Source organism: Arachis stenosperma, chromosome 8, assembly GCF_014773155.1.
Source record: "Arachis stenosperma cultivar V10309 chromosome 8, arast.V10309.gnm1.PFL2, whole genome shotgun sequence".
Classification (NCBI taxonomy): Eukaryota; Viridiplantae; Streptophyta; class Magnoliopsida; order Fabales; family Fabaceae; genus Arachis; species Arachis stenosperma.
Genome location: NC_080384.1, coordinates 35,410,640 through 35,424,718, shown reverse-complemented (window position 1 = coordinate 35,424,718; position 14,079 = coordinate 35,410,640). Strand labels below are relative to the sequence as shown.

General features: G+C 33.3%; 3 protein-coding genes across 3 annotated transcripts; 1 reads left to right on the top strand and 2 right to left on the bottom strand.

Moving 5' to 3' along the window:
* Nucleotides 1–12: 12 nt before the first annotated feature.
* LOC130945879 (uncharacterized) lies at nucleotides 13–1,467 on the bottom strand. The gene is made up of 2 exons (XM_057874573.1): nucleotides 508–1,467; nucleotides 13–372 (listed from the first exon to the last, which is right to left on the bottom strand). The coding sequence occupies exons 1-2, from the start codon at nucleotides 1,465–1,467 to the stop codon at nucleotides 13–15; spliced, it is 1,320 nt and encodes a 439-aa protein (XP_057730556.1).
* Nucleotides 1,468–5,611: 4,144 nt separating this feature from the next.
* On the top strand, nucleotides 5,612–6,612 carry LOC130945224 (RING-H2 finger protein ATL40-like). The gene has a single exon (XM_057873951.1). The coding sequence runs from the start codon at nucleotides 5,731–5,733 to the stop codon at nucleotides 6,508–6,510; it is 780 nt and encodes a 259-aa protein (XP_057729934.1). The 5' UTR covers nucleotides 5,612–5,730; the 3' UTR covers nucleotides 6,511–6,612.
* A 915-nt stretch (nucleotides 6,613–7,527) lies between these two features.
* Nucleotides 7,528–10,123, bottom strand: LOC130945202 (sodium/calcium exchanger NCL-like). Its single transcript, XM_057873921.1, has 7 exons — nucleotides 9,728–10,123; nucleotides 9,238–9,423; nucleotides 8,936–9,117; nucleotides 8,698–8,843; nucleotides 8,326–8,599; nucleotides 7,923–8,222; nucleotides 7,528–7,831 (listed from the first exon to the last, which is right to left on the bottom strand). Exons 1-7 carry the CDS (start codon nucleotides 10,110–10,112, stop codon nucleotides 7,583–7,585), a joined length of 1,722 nt encoding a protein of 573 aa, XP_057729904.1. The 5' UTR covers nucleotides 10,113–10,123; the 3' UTR covers nucleotides 7,528–7,582.
* Nucleotides 10,124–14,079: the final 3,956 nt, after the last annotated feature.

Here is a 14,079-nt window from a genome sequence, read left to right as displayed (position 1 = left end):
GATCTCATCCTCCTAACCAACAGAAATCACCTTATACACACAACCCACCATGCTGATTGGTCGAAAGTCCTTGATCTCTATAGCCCCAACGAACTTAGGTGCCAAAGCAACCCAAGTTATATTAGTATCGGTCGGTAGCCTAGAAGTCTGAAAGAAACCCACTGCTGCTGTTAACTCAGCCCCAATCTCGTCCCAACACTTCTTAATAAAATTCATGTTGTATCCATCACTCCTTGGAGCCCTAGAAGAATCACAGTCCCACACTGCATCTCTAATCTCCTCAATCGACAGCAACACCTCTAAGGCCGCAGCATCCTCTTCAGCTATCATACCCACCAGGCCATCCCTAAAACCCACCATAGGAGACTCCTCCTAATGATATAATTTCTTATAGAACTCTCTGATATCTATTTTTATTCTTGCTTGATTTCTTCCAACCTTTCATTAATTACCAGCGCATCAACCCTATTGTTCATCCTTCCTGTTGAAGCTATGTTATGGAAGTACCTTGTATTTTTGTCCATGTCCTTTGCAAGACGAGAACGCGACATCTGCTTCCAGTGTAATTCTTTTCTCACAACAAGTCACTAACGCCTTTCTTCTTGCCTCCACCGTTCCATCATATACGCCATTGCTTACCATATCATCTATCTTCTTGATCTCTTCTTCAGATTTCATAATTTTGTTATCCATGTCTCCAAAATTGTCTTTGTGCCATCTTCCCAAAGGAATCGTCAAAGCCTTTAATTTATCTATGAACTGTATCTCCCCTAATCCCCTCCATTGCTCTTTTACCATTCTGAGAAAACCTTCGTGTGTAAACCATGAGTCTAGGCTTCTGAATGGTCTAGGTCCATCCCCCAACCTTGAACCTTCCACTATCAACGGACAGTGATCTGACAAGCCTTTTGGTCCTCCTCTTAAGCGAATCTCAGGGAACTCCTCAGCCCATTCCAGACTAACCAGAACTCTATCTAACCGACTGCAAGAACGACCTCTGAACCACGTAAACTTACGGTCATTAAGCGGTAAGTCCAACAGGTGCATATCTTGTATCCAATCCTTGAAGTCTTCTGCAGATGCTGTTAGACTAGTAGTACATTTTCTTTTCTCAACATTTAAAATCTCATTAAAATCTCCCATGAAGCAACAAGGGACCTGGCATAATCCAGTAGTATAGCTCAACTCCTCCCACATAACAAGTTTCTCCTCTCTAGTGTGAGCACAATAAACCAAGAAAAAAACACAGTTGAAATTATTCTTTAACATGATCCCTTCCACACATAGCCATCTCTCCCCTTTATAACAGTTATTCATCTTAAAATTAGTTTCATCCCACGTTAACAACAACCCACCCGACGCACCGTCAACCTCAACATATGCCCACCCAGCACTATCACACCCCCAAAAACTTGCCACATCAAACTTCGTCACTACAGGTCTTTTAGTCTCAATCAAACCTAACATGTTCAGCCTATATTTTTTCTTTAGGTCCTTTATCATTCTCACCTTACCATCCCCCCTCAACCCCTAACATTCTAGGAATTAAAGATCATTTAAAAGATTATTACACATCTTTTTATTATTCTTTGGTCTGCACCGCCGTGCTTTCGCCTTTTGCTTTGCCATTCTTCTTTTCTGAGCAATTTCTTCATTTTGAACTTGGAGAATGGCCATGATATCATCTTCTTCGTTGTACAACATAGCACCAGATTTCACTGCTATTTTTCATGTCCTTTTGTTTTCTAGTGTCTGCTCCTCCAATGTTAAACTCTGATTGTCACCAATTTCCGCGTCTTATCCACTTTGAGCATCTTCAAATCCTTCGCCAACCTGCATCAACACCCTCTGACCTGCATTTGACCCAGAACGTCTGTTTACTATATCAACGACAACATCTTCTTTGTTTGCCCTACCTCTATTTACTGCTTCACTTACAAATTTGGTCTCCCCATCTGTGCCATTTCCATTATCAATATCCCCAAAATTCCCATCATCACTAACATCACCGGGGCCACCATTTCTTCTTCGGGCAGCACCTTCATCACCAACGCCTCTAACCACTTAGATCTCTGCGCTATCAGCCCCCTGGGTCACTCTAATCCTTTCCTCCTCCAACTTCACCGATACCGTTACGCAATTCTCTAGCCCAATAGCCTTTTCATCACCGTTTCTGACATTCCCAATCTTCTCATTCTCAGCCCCTCACTGAACGGTTCTCACAAGCACAGCTTTGATTGTTCGAATCTCGGCATTCCCCGTCTCTTTGTGAACGCCGGATCTGGGTCCAGCCAACTCCTACACAGCCGCTCCTGCCTCCCTCGGCTGCACCGCGAAGTCCGTGATGGCTCTCCCTGTGGAGAGTGTGCTGCACCCGACTCGACTCTTCCAGAATCGGCCCACCTTCACCGCCTGAGCGGTTCTCACATGCATGGCTTTGACGATTCATGTCTTGGTGTTCTCCATCTCTTCGACAGTTCATTTTTTGTATACATAAGTATAAATATATCTGTTGTTTAACTTATTTATAACATATGTATTTTGTATTGAGATAATATTAGATAATCAAAATTTTAAAGTAAATTTTTTTAAAATTATTTTATTTAAAATAAAATCTAGATCTTAAATCATAAACACTTAATTCTAAATTTTAAATTTTAAAATTGATTAACTGAAAATTAACTTTTTTTATTATTTTTTAATATTCTAACATATATTTTATACTAATACTAATTTTGGAAACAAATTTTAATATACAGTTAATATGATTGGTTATTTTTAAAATAAAATTGAGGATAGGGAGCAGGGATGACATACAAGCGCTAAATAAAAATATTAGAGTATTTACCTATTTTAATTCCTAAAGAATTTTGGACTATATACTTTAGTCTTTAACTAAAATTAATTATTCGATTGGTCCCTAATAATTAATTTCATCAGTCACTTAGGTCCTTTATTTTGTTAACTTTAACGGAAGAGGTTTTGTTGTTCATGACTTAGAGAAAAACTAAGGTTCTCAAATTGTGTAAAATGCAAAATGAGAAAGAATGAGAGGAGAGAGCCCGAAAGGTTAAATATTTTTTTCTTTTATATCTAATCTAAATAATTTGAAAATAAAATAAAATAATAAATTCTAAAACCTAAAAGATTGTATTTTGTTTTAAATAAAAAGAAAATAAATAAAAAATTAAAAACTAAAGCTATAAAGCCTTCCTTAGAGCTCCAAAACGTGCTACTGACGCTAAATGCTAGGCTTGGCATTTAGCTACGTTGAGGCAGAAAGATTTGTTGAGGTTACTGGTTTCTTGGCGCTAAACGTCAGGATTGGTATTTAGCGCCACTAGCGTGTGGTTTTGGGCGTGCTTGGACCAATTATTTTTTTCTTTTTTTTTTCGTTTTTGCTTTTATTTTATCATCATTTGTGCTTGTTTTATTTCTTTTTACGCCAATATGATTAATTTATTTTCTGCACACTAAACAAAATAAATTACTCAACCAATTGGATAATAGTCCAATAATATTTAGTCATCATCTTAATCATAATTTAATTCTCTAAACACAACAGACCTTTTATGATGATAAAATAAAAATAGAAGATATGAAATAATATTGTACATATTTAGGTTAATTTTATTTTTTTAACAACCAGATTTGTCATAACATAACCGATAAATAATGACAGTAGATACAAATTAGATGTACTTCGAGTATAATATACGTTTTATTATTTTGTATGGAACAATATTAATTTTAATTTATATATTTATTATTATTGGGTATTAAAAATATAGTATTTGTATTATTAGCATTTTGTCTGACCTTCTTCAACTTCAACCATAATTAGATCCAAAAATTTGCCCACCTTATTGAAAACAAATGTAATCTAATTAGTTTCGATCTGATAGTGCTATTGATAGTGCTATACATTGGCATAATCATATAAGTATTAACTTTAGTGAGTTAACGATACGTTATTTGATCACCATAAAATTATTTTTACAAAGAATTATCAATCAATCATGTATGACTTCTGATAAAAATAATATATTCCACATATATATTGTTTGTTAGGTAAAAAAAAAAACAGATTGACAAAATTTTTTTATTATAACATATATTTATTTTAATAAATATTCTTCTATCTAATAGTATAAAAATACATTGGCCACCTTAATTTACTATAGATTCAACTTTTAGTGACAGCGGTAGAATGTCTAAACGAGATATTTTAGGGTTATAATATTCATCAAACAAATAATTAATGAAACATCATCCATATCTTCTCATTTTGAGTATATTTATACATAAAAAAATAACACATAAAAAAAGAACTAAAATAAAAAAAAATCATAATTATCTAACAAAATTATTTTGTATTTATTCATTCAATTTAAATAAATAAAAAATCATTTTATTTTAGTTTATTCTTTAATTCACATTATTTAAATTTGATTTAATATATATAATTTGATTTAATTTAATTATTAGTTAAAATATCTCACTTGTCTATTTTATTTATAAATTTATTATTTTAATAATTAATAAATTAATTATATTAATTAATACACATAATTAGTATAATTTATTTATTTTAATAAATTAAAAGAATTAAATTAAAAAATACTATTAAATATTAAAATAATAAATTAAAAAATACTATCAAAATAAATTAATATAAATTATAATAAATTATATAATATTAAATATATAATTAAATTAATTAATTTATATAATTAACTTTTTTATACTAAATTATATTTAATAAATTAAAAAAAAATTTTAGAAGAAGTATGCTCGTGAACTGAGAAAAAATATTTTACATAATAGACGGTAGATATAATATAATATAAAAAAATATAGATAAACAATGATAATATTAAATAATATAAACAACGAATGTATCGGATGTTGAATTAATAAATTTATTAGGTGTGCGAATGATTATCCTAATATTAAGATTTACATAAATAATTTAGTTGTATAATATTTTTTTATTTTATGGATCAATTTTAAAATCTATTATTTACCTTATTCACAAAAATCTTTATCTATCTAACAAAATCTATAATATAATATAATTGATGCGTGTAGTACTCTATGTATGTAACTTTTCATGCGCTGAGCATGCACCCTCCCTCACGATGTATTTATTAAAAATATTAAAATAAATAATACCCTAGCTAATTTAAAGGTGAAAATGAAGAGTTAAATAAGAATTATATCAAAATAAAAATTAACAACGATCTTTTATTTTTCATTTTTGTCTCGACTAAATTATTGAAATTTGAATCTTATTATCAGAAATATAATTAATAACCAATTTGGAAGTCAGGTATAAAAATCAAGATTTGTCAACATTTTTTTCCTCAAAAAATGATCGGGTTAAAACCATCTAAATATTTAGTTATTTACCACCACACCAACACAGCACAAGTAATAATGTGTACAATGTCCTTTATCTTCAAAGTAAGTTAAGTGAACTCCTCAACCTTCTCCATTATTCCACAATCAAGGTCAATGTTCAACAATCAAATCTGTTGAAAATATATATATATATATATATATATATATTGGCGTATGTGTTTCTTCGTTTCTTGTTAGTTAATGCCATAGACTTTTCATATCCACACCCCACACTATATACTATACACTTTAATTTCTCATATACACACATAAACCAAACATAACAAAAACCGCACCCTCCTCCGATCCTCTTCATTCTTCTCAAACATGAGTGGTTACGATGTTGATGGCCATAGAAACCATGACAACTACCCATTCTCCAGCTTCCACAACCCATCATCATCATCATCATCATCATCGGATCGAAGCTACTCGAACAAAAAAATCTTGGTGATGGCCGTAGCTTCCTTAACAATGGTCATCATCGTGGTCTTGGCCCTTCACATCTACGCAAGGGTGGTTCTGAGACGCCAAGCTCGAAGAAGATTTGCCATTCACCAACTCAGCCTCACCGTACAAGCCCAAGCCCAAGCCCACGCCCACGCCCACGAACACAACACAGGCCTGGACCCTAACGTCATAGCCTCTCTCCCCACCTTCATCTACAAACGAAAAAAGAGAGAAGAAGAAGAAGATGAAGATGGCGAGTGTGCTGTGTGTTTGAGTGGTGTAGAAGATGAACAAGAGGTGAGGTTGCTGCCGAATTGCAAGCACAGTTTCCATGTCGCTTGCATAGATACATGGCTGGCTTCTCATTCCACGTGTCCAATTTGTAGAACCAAGGCTGAACCAATCATAGGCCTTCAACTTCAACCTCACCCTCCTGAGCCTCCTATTCTTCTTCATGATGATGCTTCAACTTTTGAAGCTACTTCTGATAATAACAACAATGCTGCTATTGTGGGTAAGAACATTACTGGTTCTTCTGTTTCAAGATTCAGCAGCTCTTTTAGAAGGATTCTAAGTAGGGATAGATCTTCTAGCACAAGAATTCAACCTTCCATAGTTACCCATCTTGATGATCATGATTTAGAGAGCCAGCAATAATATATAGTACCACCACCACTCATTAATTCCTTCTTAATACCATTCCATGTTTCATATGTTTTGGTTTTTGAAAAAAAAAAATATAAAATCATTCATTTTTCTCGTTCTTATTTTTATACTGATGTCTGATTTAATGACTAATTTTTTTGTGTATATATAACATAATTGAATTTTATAATTATAAAATAAAATAAATAAGTTAAAATTATGTTCTATCTAACCATAATAAAATACAGAAGATACTGAGATAATAAATACAAAATAAAAGAAAATTTTTTTTGGAAATAATTTCTCTCAAATTTTTTTATAATTGATCTTGTTATTAAAGTATAATCTTTTGTACAATAAGAGCTCACACTTGACAAATTCAACTGAGAAAGTTCAATCCCAGTTTTCACTGATATTTTTCTTTTACCATTGTTTGGATTTTCCATTATACTGAATAATGCACATGAAAAGGAGCTTAGTAAGAAAATAAAAAAAAAAAAAAAAAAGAAAAAGAATGGGTACCGGTTAAAGGTGACGGTGTAAGTTTGAGTTTGAAATCTTATTTCGTACGCGTTAGTCAAATCTGAGAGATTTTGTGTTGAATTTGACTCTGCATCGTATTTTAATTATCATTATTTCTAAAGAAAGGATTTGGTGTTTGGTAACCTAAACATATAATTATAAGCGCTGGTGATAATGGTATGGCAGATTAGGTGGTAATCCCATGTGAGCTTAATTAGCAAATTAAACTGACAAGATTCTATTTAATCTTCCTTGTCTTTCTTTAACACAAGGTTTAGTGAAGTGTGAAGAATCAAGATCCCTAATATCAGGGTGTCTATGTTGACTTTCCTGATATTATATATAAAATTCTGCATTTTCTAAATTCATGAGAGTAGTATTAATCCTAACAAGAATCATGATGTAATCTTCAAAATAAACCCAACAACTCCTTAGAATATTATGTTAAAAAAGTTGCAATGGTCGGACTAATAATGCTTGCTAAAAGATAGTTTTCTAAATAATTTGATATTAATATTCAACAATGGTTTAAAACTAAATTTAATGAAAATAAGGATTGATTTTAAGGTATTCCAACAACATAATTAAGAATATAGACGAAAAGCAGAGAGAATGGATAAAGTGCAAAGGCAGGGAAGCATAGCCATAGAGGCAAGGTAGTGTGGAAGCTTGCAACAAGTCCCATTGTTATGCACACAATGAGAATGATCAAAACCTCAGCTGAGAAACTCCATGTCAGGTTTTGAATGTAAACCAAACACAAGAAAACTGATAATGAAAGGAGATTGCTCATTGTCACTGATCCATATATCTACACAAAGAGAGAAAAAAACAAACTGATCAGGTCTTTGTTCTTGAGTTTAATTTTGCTTATCTGAACATAAATGATTAGTCCATTGTACCTCAGAATATGTGAGTGAGGCGGTTCTGATCTTCTTCCGGCTGGCGAAAATAAGAGCCGACACAATTTCGCTGGAGCTGGCGAAAGGAAGGATGATGAAGGAAACAAAGAAAGAAGGGATACTAGTGGCTGCTGAGAAGTTGTCCACTGAATCAACAAGAGGATCAGCAAATACACCAGCCACAACAGTTCCTAGAAGCAACATCAACACTGCTTTGAAAGCATTCCATCTTGGATTCTTTACACTCTCCACAGCCTCATCACTGTGATCACTCCATAAATCTTGTTCTGCTTTCATCCTCTGCTTAGTAGTCAAAGATTTCATTACATTATTTACATGTTTAGTCTTGTTCTAAGTGTTTCTGTATTTTCTTTCCTCAGATATTGTTGTGTCAAAAACATACCTGATGGAAATCATTTAGAATCTTAGGTGTTGTGGGACTGTGATCATTGTCGTGTGTGGCGGATCGCGTAGCTTTGCGAAGCCATCTTGTTATTCCTCTCACAAACTCTTCCATGTCAATTCTAGAGTCATGTGACTTGTCAAAATCCAACATGATGCTTGCAACAGCTTCATCAATGTCCATATCTTCCTCCTCAAAGTGCATTCCTATGATTGAAGCTCTTAAATCTTTGGCTGTTATGTACCCTTCAGAATTCTTGAGTGAGTCAAACAACCTGTCAATTTACTTGTGTTCTCAAATGAAGGTAAAAAATTTCAGGATATTTGCATGTTTTTCTTTATGTTGCTTGTAATAATATTGAGACTCACTCACTTTTGTATAACCTCAATGTGAGGTTCACCATTGTCTTTGAGGAAACGGCCTCTTGCTTGTGTTTTCAATTGTTCTAGAAATCCTGACATTATGTTCTTGTACTTGGCATATGCAAGTCTTCTCCTCTGAATCCTTGGCTGACAAACCTTTATTATTGAATTTCGACAACATAAGTTGCTTGCTGTCCAAGAAACTTCATGTTATGAATATAGCAACAAATATATAAAGTTTTTGGTACCTGATAAATGGTATAAACAACCAATAAACAAATGGAGACAATGAGCGAAAATAGAATGGCTGCGCGACTTGGAGTAGCTCCATGAAAAATTTGGGGTAATTGCACAATAACAAGTGGAATGCAAGATATTATCATCAACATTGCAGCATAGCTTGTCCAAATATCAGTGCTTACACCAGATCCTGTGATAAAACATCTTCAGTTTGGTGCTAGTTATCAAATAATTGTAATATCATACAATGGTATATGTGAACACTCAAAAGAAGTTGAGAAAATCAACATAGTTATAGGGACATATGTACCAGCTAAGTCAAAGCCTTTTGTATCCTTTTGATCAATTGCTACTGAATTTTCAAGGTCACACCTTCCAACTATAAGACAGGAACCCCATAGAATAGTTAGAAGCATTACAGTTGATCCAGCAAGTAGTCCCATTCCCACAGAGACCTGACTTTGAGCTGTTTCTTTGCTCCCAGATAATGTAGATGCTGATTCAATTAAACAACATAATCTATTAGTGTGTCATCTTTTAACCACCCTTGAAGTTAAGCGACATTACACGTTGTACCCTTCTATTTGTAAAACCATGAACGACATCTTTTGAAAGTCAACCAGGCTACGTGTATGCCAAAAATCAGCTACCAAATTAGTTATTCCTATAGAATACATGTTAAAATACAAAATATATATTGCAAATGAGTTAAACAACACGTATATTTATACACAAATACATAGCATTTTCGTTTGAAAGTGCTCAATGGTCATCAAAGATTGAGGAAAAGAGAAACATACCAAGAATGATGGTTGCATCAGGAAGAGAACTCAAGAGAGGGAGGAATAGTCCACCAATGATGCCAGGTCCAAGAATTTGAAGCAAAATCTCACTGCCTGCTGATAATGACTTCGCTGCCAAGAACATAAAGTAGCCATACACCAACATGAGGAACACATTCCCTAGAGCAGTATTTGTACATGGCAAAAATCCATAAGCTTCTGTGCATGTAACTGAAGAACCAAGCTTGTTCACATAAATAAGAGAAGGCTCACTACTATGATCATGGATTCCATCAGAAACCATCAATAGAGGTGCCTCTTTTGTGATAGGTCTACCATAATTAGAATGTGGTAATATGAGCAAGAATATGACAAGGTAAATGAATGAAAACTTGTGTCTCATGGTCTTTAGAATACTTGTAACTTGAAAGGAACTTTGTATTTCTTCTCCTTTATATATATTCATTGATTTCTACGTGTGTGAGGAAGACAAAGTCTTGAAGGCATAGAACAAGTCTGAACCAGATAAGAAAAACATGTTGGAATTGTTTCTTATACATATTATATAGTGTTACATAAAGAAAATTATGCTGTTGCTTCTGTAATTCTGTTATAGCTAGTTAAGGTTTTTCTTAACGTGTACAATATGATTCAAAAAGTAATATATTTTGTTAATTACAATGTGGAGATATATATGCATTTCTGTGATGGCATGCCTATCAAAATTGGTTTCAAGTTTCAATTTGATAGGATTGCTTATTTTCAATTCATTTTTTGATCCAATCAAAAGGCCTTTTTGTTTAATACTAATATATAAGAGGGTTCTGAATGAATGCAAATATTTTCTAAATTGTTTACCTTGTAAGAAGAAACCATGACCCTTTCTTTTTTTCCATTGCTTTATCTTGCTGGAGAACCTATTACACAAGAAACATCATTGAGAATATTCTGTAAGGAATCTTATTTAACAAGTCAAATAAATATTTAAATTCTTCATTTGGCATACTTGTAGTTATATAATCCTCTCTAAACTCAGCAGCGTATTATCACAACCTTAACAATCTTACCTCCCATTTCATATATTATATTATATTACGAAACGATTTATTAGATTACTAGAGTTAAAGAAATACTATTCATAATAAGTTCATTCTTGTCACCAAAAAATAATAAGTTCATTCAATTAATGTATTGGGAAGTGGTATCTTGCGGTCAACAACATAGTTTCTTGTGTGACAAGAAAGAGCAGAGTTGACGCCACTTGAGCATGGATGTCTTCTCAATTCCCTTGCTATGTGATTAGCATAAACTTGTACGGAATGACTTCACCTCAAGCAGCATCTTTTGATATCCCAATAGTATTAAACTATTAATCCACAATTTGTCACATTGTGTTACCAACCTCTTGTATATTATATTTTTAGCGGTGAAAATTTCATTAAAATATTAATTTTTATGCCTTAATTGATGTTTTTTTATTTTGATTCGATATGGTATAATTTAATTTATTTATTTTACATTAGAGAGAATAAACTTTAAATATTTACTACTATTTAAATATATATTAAAATTAGTTATTAATATAAAATATTTGTTAAAATATAATATATATTAAAAATAAATTAAATAAGATATAAACAAATATATAGTGACTATTTATAATAATTAATTTAGTATATAAATAATATTTTTAAAATATTTAACTAGATACATATTATTAAAAAATCAAAATTTCTAAAGTAAAAAAATGACTCAATTAATAAAGTAATAAAATAAAGAATTAATTATTCTCTCTTTTACTCTCCTCTTTCATGATCAAATTTATACCTAACATAGGAGCCAAGAGAATTTATAGTCAAAAGTAAATTTTCACAAAATGAAAATTTGAAGGGATGCAACATAAAATACAGGTTCAAGAAAGACAGAATTTTTATGCAAATATTAGTAATTGTAATATTTTTTTACTGAGGTTAATGTTCATTTTTAAGAGGGATTTGGATCTTTTAAATTTTGAATTTTATTTGAAAAGATAAATTATAATTTTTCACTATTTATTTTATAGGTGGACTAAAAGAAAATATAAAGGAGAAAATATATAAAGATGAGAGATTACATTTTACTCTCTAAAATTTAGATAATCTAAATTCTTTAAAGGGGAGTGAAAAGAAAAGTTGGGTGTTCGGGTGAGGTGGGCGGAGAGGAGACGGTGGTCGGCGGAGAGAGAGAAAGTGGCAACAATGGCAAATGCGGCCTGCAATCGAGGAGGTAGTTGTCAAGAGAAGAAAATGGGTGAGAAAAGAAGAGGGTAGAGACCAAAAAGAAGAGGAAGAATAAAAAGAGGGTAGTGTGGTGGATGAAAAACATAATTGAAAAAGTAAATAAAAAAAAGTCAAAAACTGTTTTATTCTCTTGCACACATAAACCTCGCATGTGTGGATACTTAATGCTGATGTGTGCTAGTTAATGTGTCAACTTAGTATTTTTTGCAAGGTTCTGAAAATCGGACCGGACCGGCCGGTTCAACCGATTTAACTGTAAACCGACAATGCATGTGGTCCGGTCCTCTTGTATTAACTGGCGGAGAGAAAATCGCAAAAAAACCAGTGAACTGGTTAAAAACCGGCCGGTTGGACCGAACTGGTGACCGACCGGTTCTTTTAAAAAACTTAAACGGCGCCGTTTTTAATGGTTTTTTAAAAAATTAAAAAAATTGAAACCCGACTCGCCCGACCCGTTACCACTCGGAACCCCCTTCTTCCCCCATTCCCAAATCGCACTCTCACACTCTCACTGTCTCTTACTCTCACACCCTACCTAGCCCTCTGAAGCATTCGAAAACCCCAGCCCAGTCGCCACCGCCATTGCCGGGGTTTGCAGGTCGTGACCGCCACCACCGTCGCGTGGTCTCTTCTTCCGTTCATTCATCTCAGTCTCACTCCAGATTCTAGGCGTGAACGGTGAACCTTAGCCCCTTCTGAAGCATTTGAAAACCCCAGCCCAGTCGTCACCGCCGTTGCCGGGGTTTGCTGGTCGTGACCGCCACCACTGTCGCGTGGTCTCTTCCCCAGTTCGCCCGTTCATTCATCTCAGCCTAGCCCCTTCTGAAGCATTCCCAGGCTCCCAGCGTCCCCGTGGTCCTCAGGCTGCCATCACCGTCGCCTGCTCTTCAGCACCGCCGCTTCGTCTTCGCTGACCTCTCCCTTCGTCGTCGCTGGTCTTAGCTTCGTCAGCACCCAGGTGAGTAAATCCTCTGTTTCATCTTCTCTGTTTCAACTTTCAAGCTTTCATCTTCTATGTTAGAAATTCGAATGTATGGTTCTGATTCTACCTAATGTTGATGTTGTATTGTTTTGGTGTTTTGCTGCTTTGCAATTTTGGTGTTTTGCTGCTTTGCAATTTTGTATTGTTTTGCTACTTTACAATTTTGCTGTTTTGGTGTTTTCCAGGGAATTGAGGTTTTTCAGTTTTTGTTGAATGGCTGAATGACATATGCACTAGGCAGAATTGTGTTGTGTTGAATGGCTGAATAGGCAAAATTGTGTTGTGTTGAATGATGATGCTGTGGCTGTTTTTAATTTTATTGTGTTGTGGCTGTTATTAATTTCAGTTATGGAAAATAGTATTAATCAAGAAGCAACTGCTGATAACATGCCTGTCGATCCTCCTATTTCGAATGATAATGTTGCTAATCCTAATTCCCGTAGTGCTAACGATAGTCAGTCACAAGGTTCTTCTAACCTTAGGGGAAAAACAGATTTAGCTTGGAAATATGTTGCTGTACAAATGGTGAATGAAAAACCACAATATTAATGTTTATTTTGTCTACAAGTTTTCAATGGAGGTGGAATTCACAGGATGAAGAAACATCTAGCAAAGATTACTAGAGTTAATATTTAGATATGCTTTTATTACTATTTAACTTGAATTTGAATTTTGATAAGATCATATGTATTTGGTTGATGATATTTTATGTAGTATTTTAAATTTCGAAAATATTTTAAGATTTATATCAGACTATAATTATATTTTAGGATGTGTATTTATAATTTATTTATTATTCTATTCTAAAACGATTTTTTTGGTTGAACTACCGGTTGAACCGATTAGACCAATAAATCAGTAAACCAGTGACTAGAACAGTTTGATGACCGATCCGGTTTTTTGAACATTAATTTTTTGTTAATGAGTCACGATGAAAATTAGTTTGAAGACTATTTTTCCTAACAAAAAAAATAACAAGAATGAATACGTGTGTTAATTTTTTTTCGAAAAGTAAAATATCAGCTTTTAAAATTTTTAAAAATTTATTTAAATAATTATTTATAAATTAATTTATTTGTAATTTGGCGGGACGATTAACGAGCAAAGAA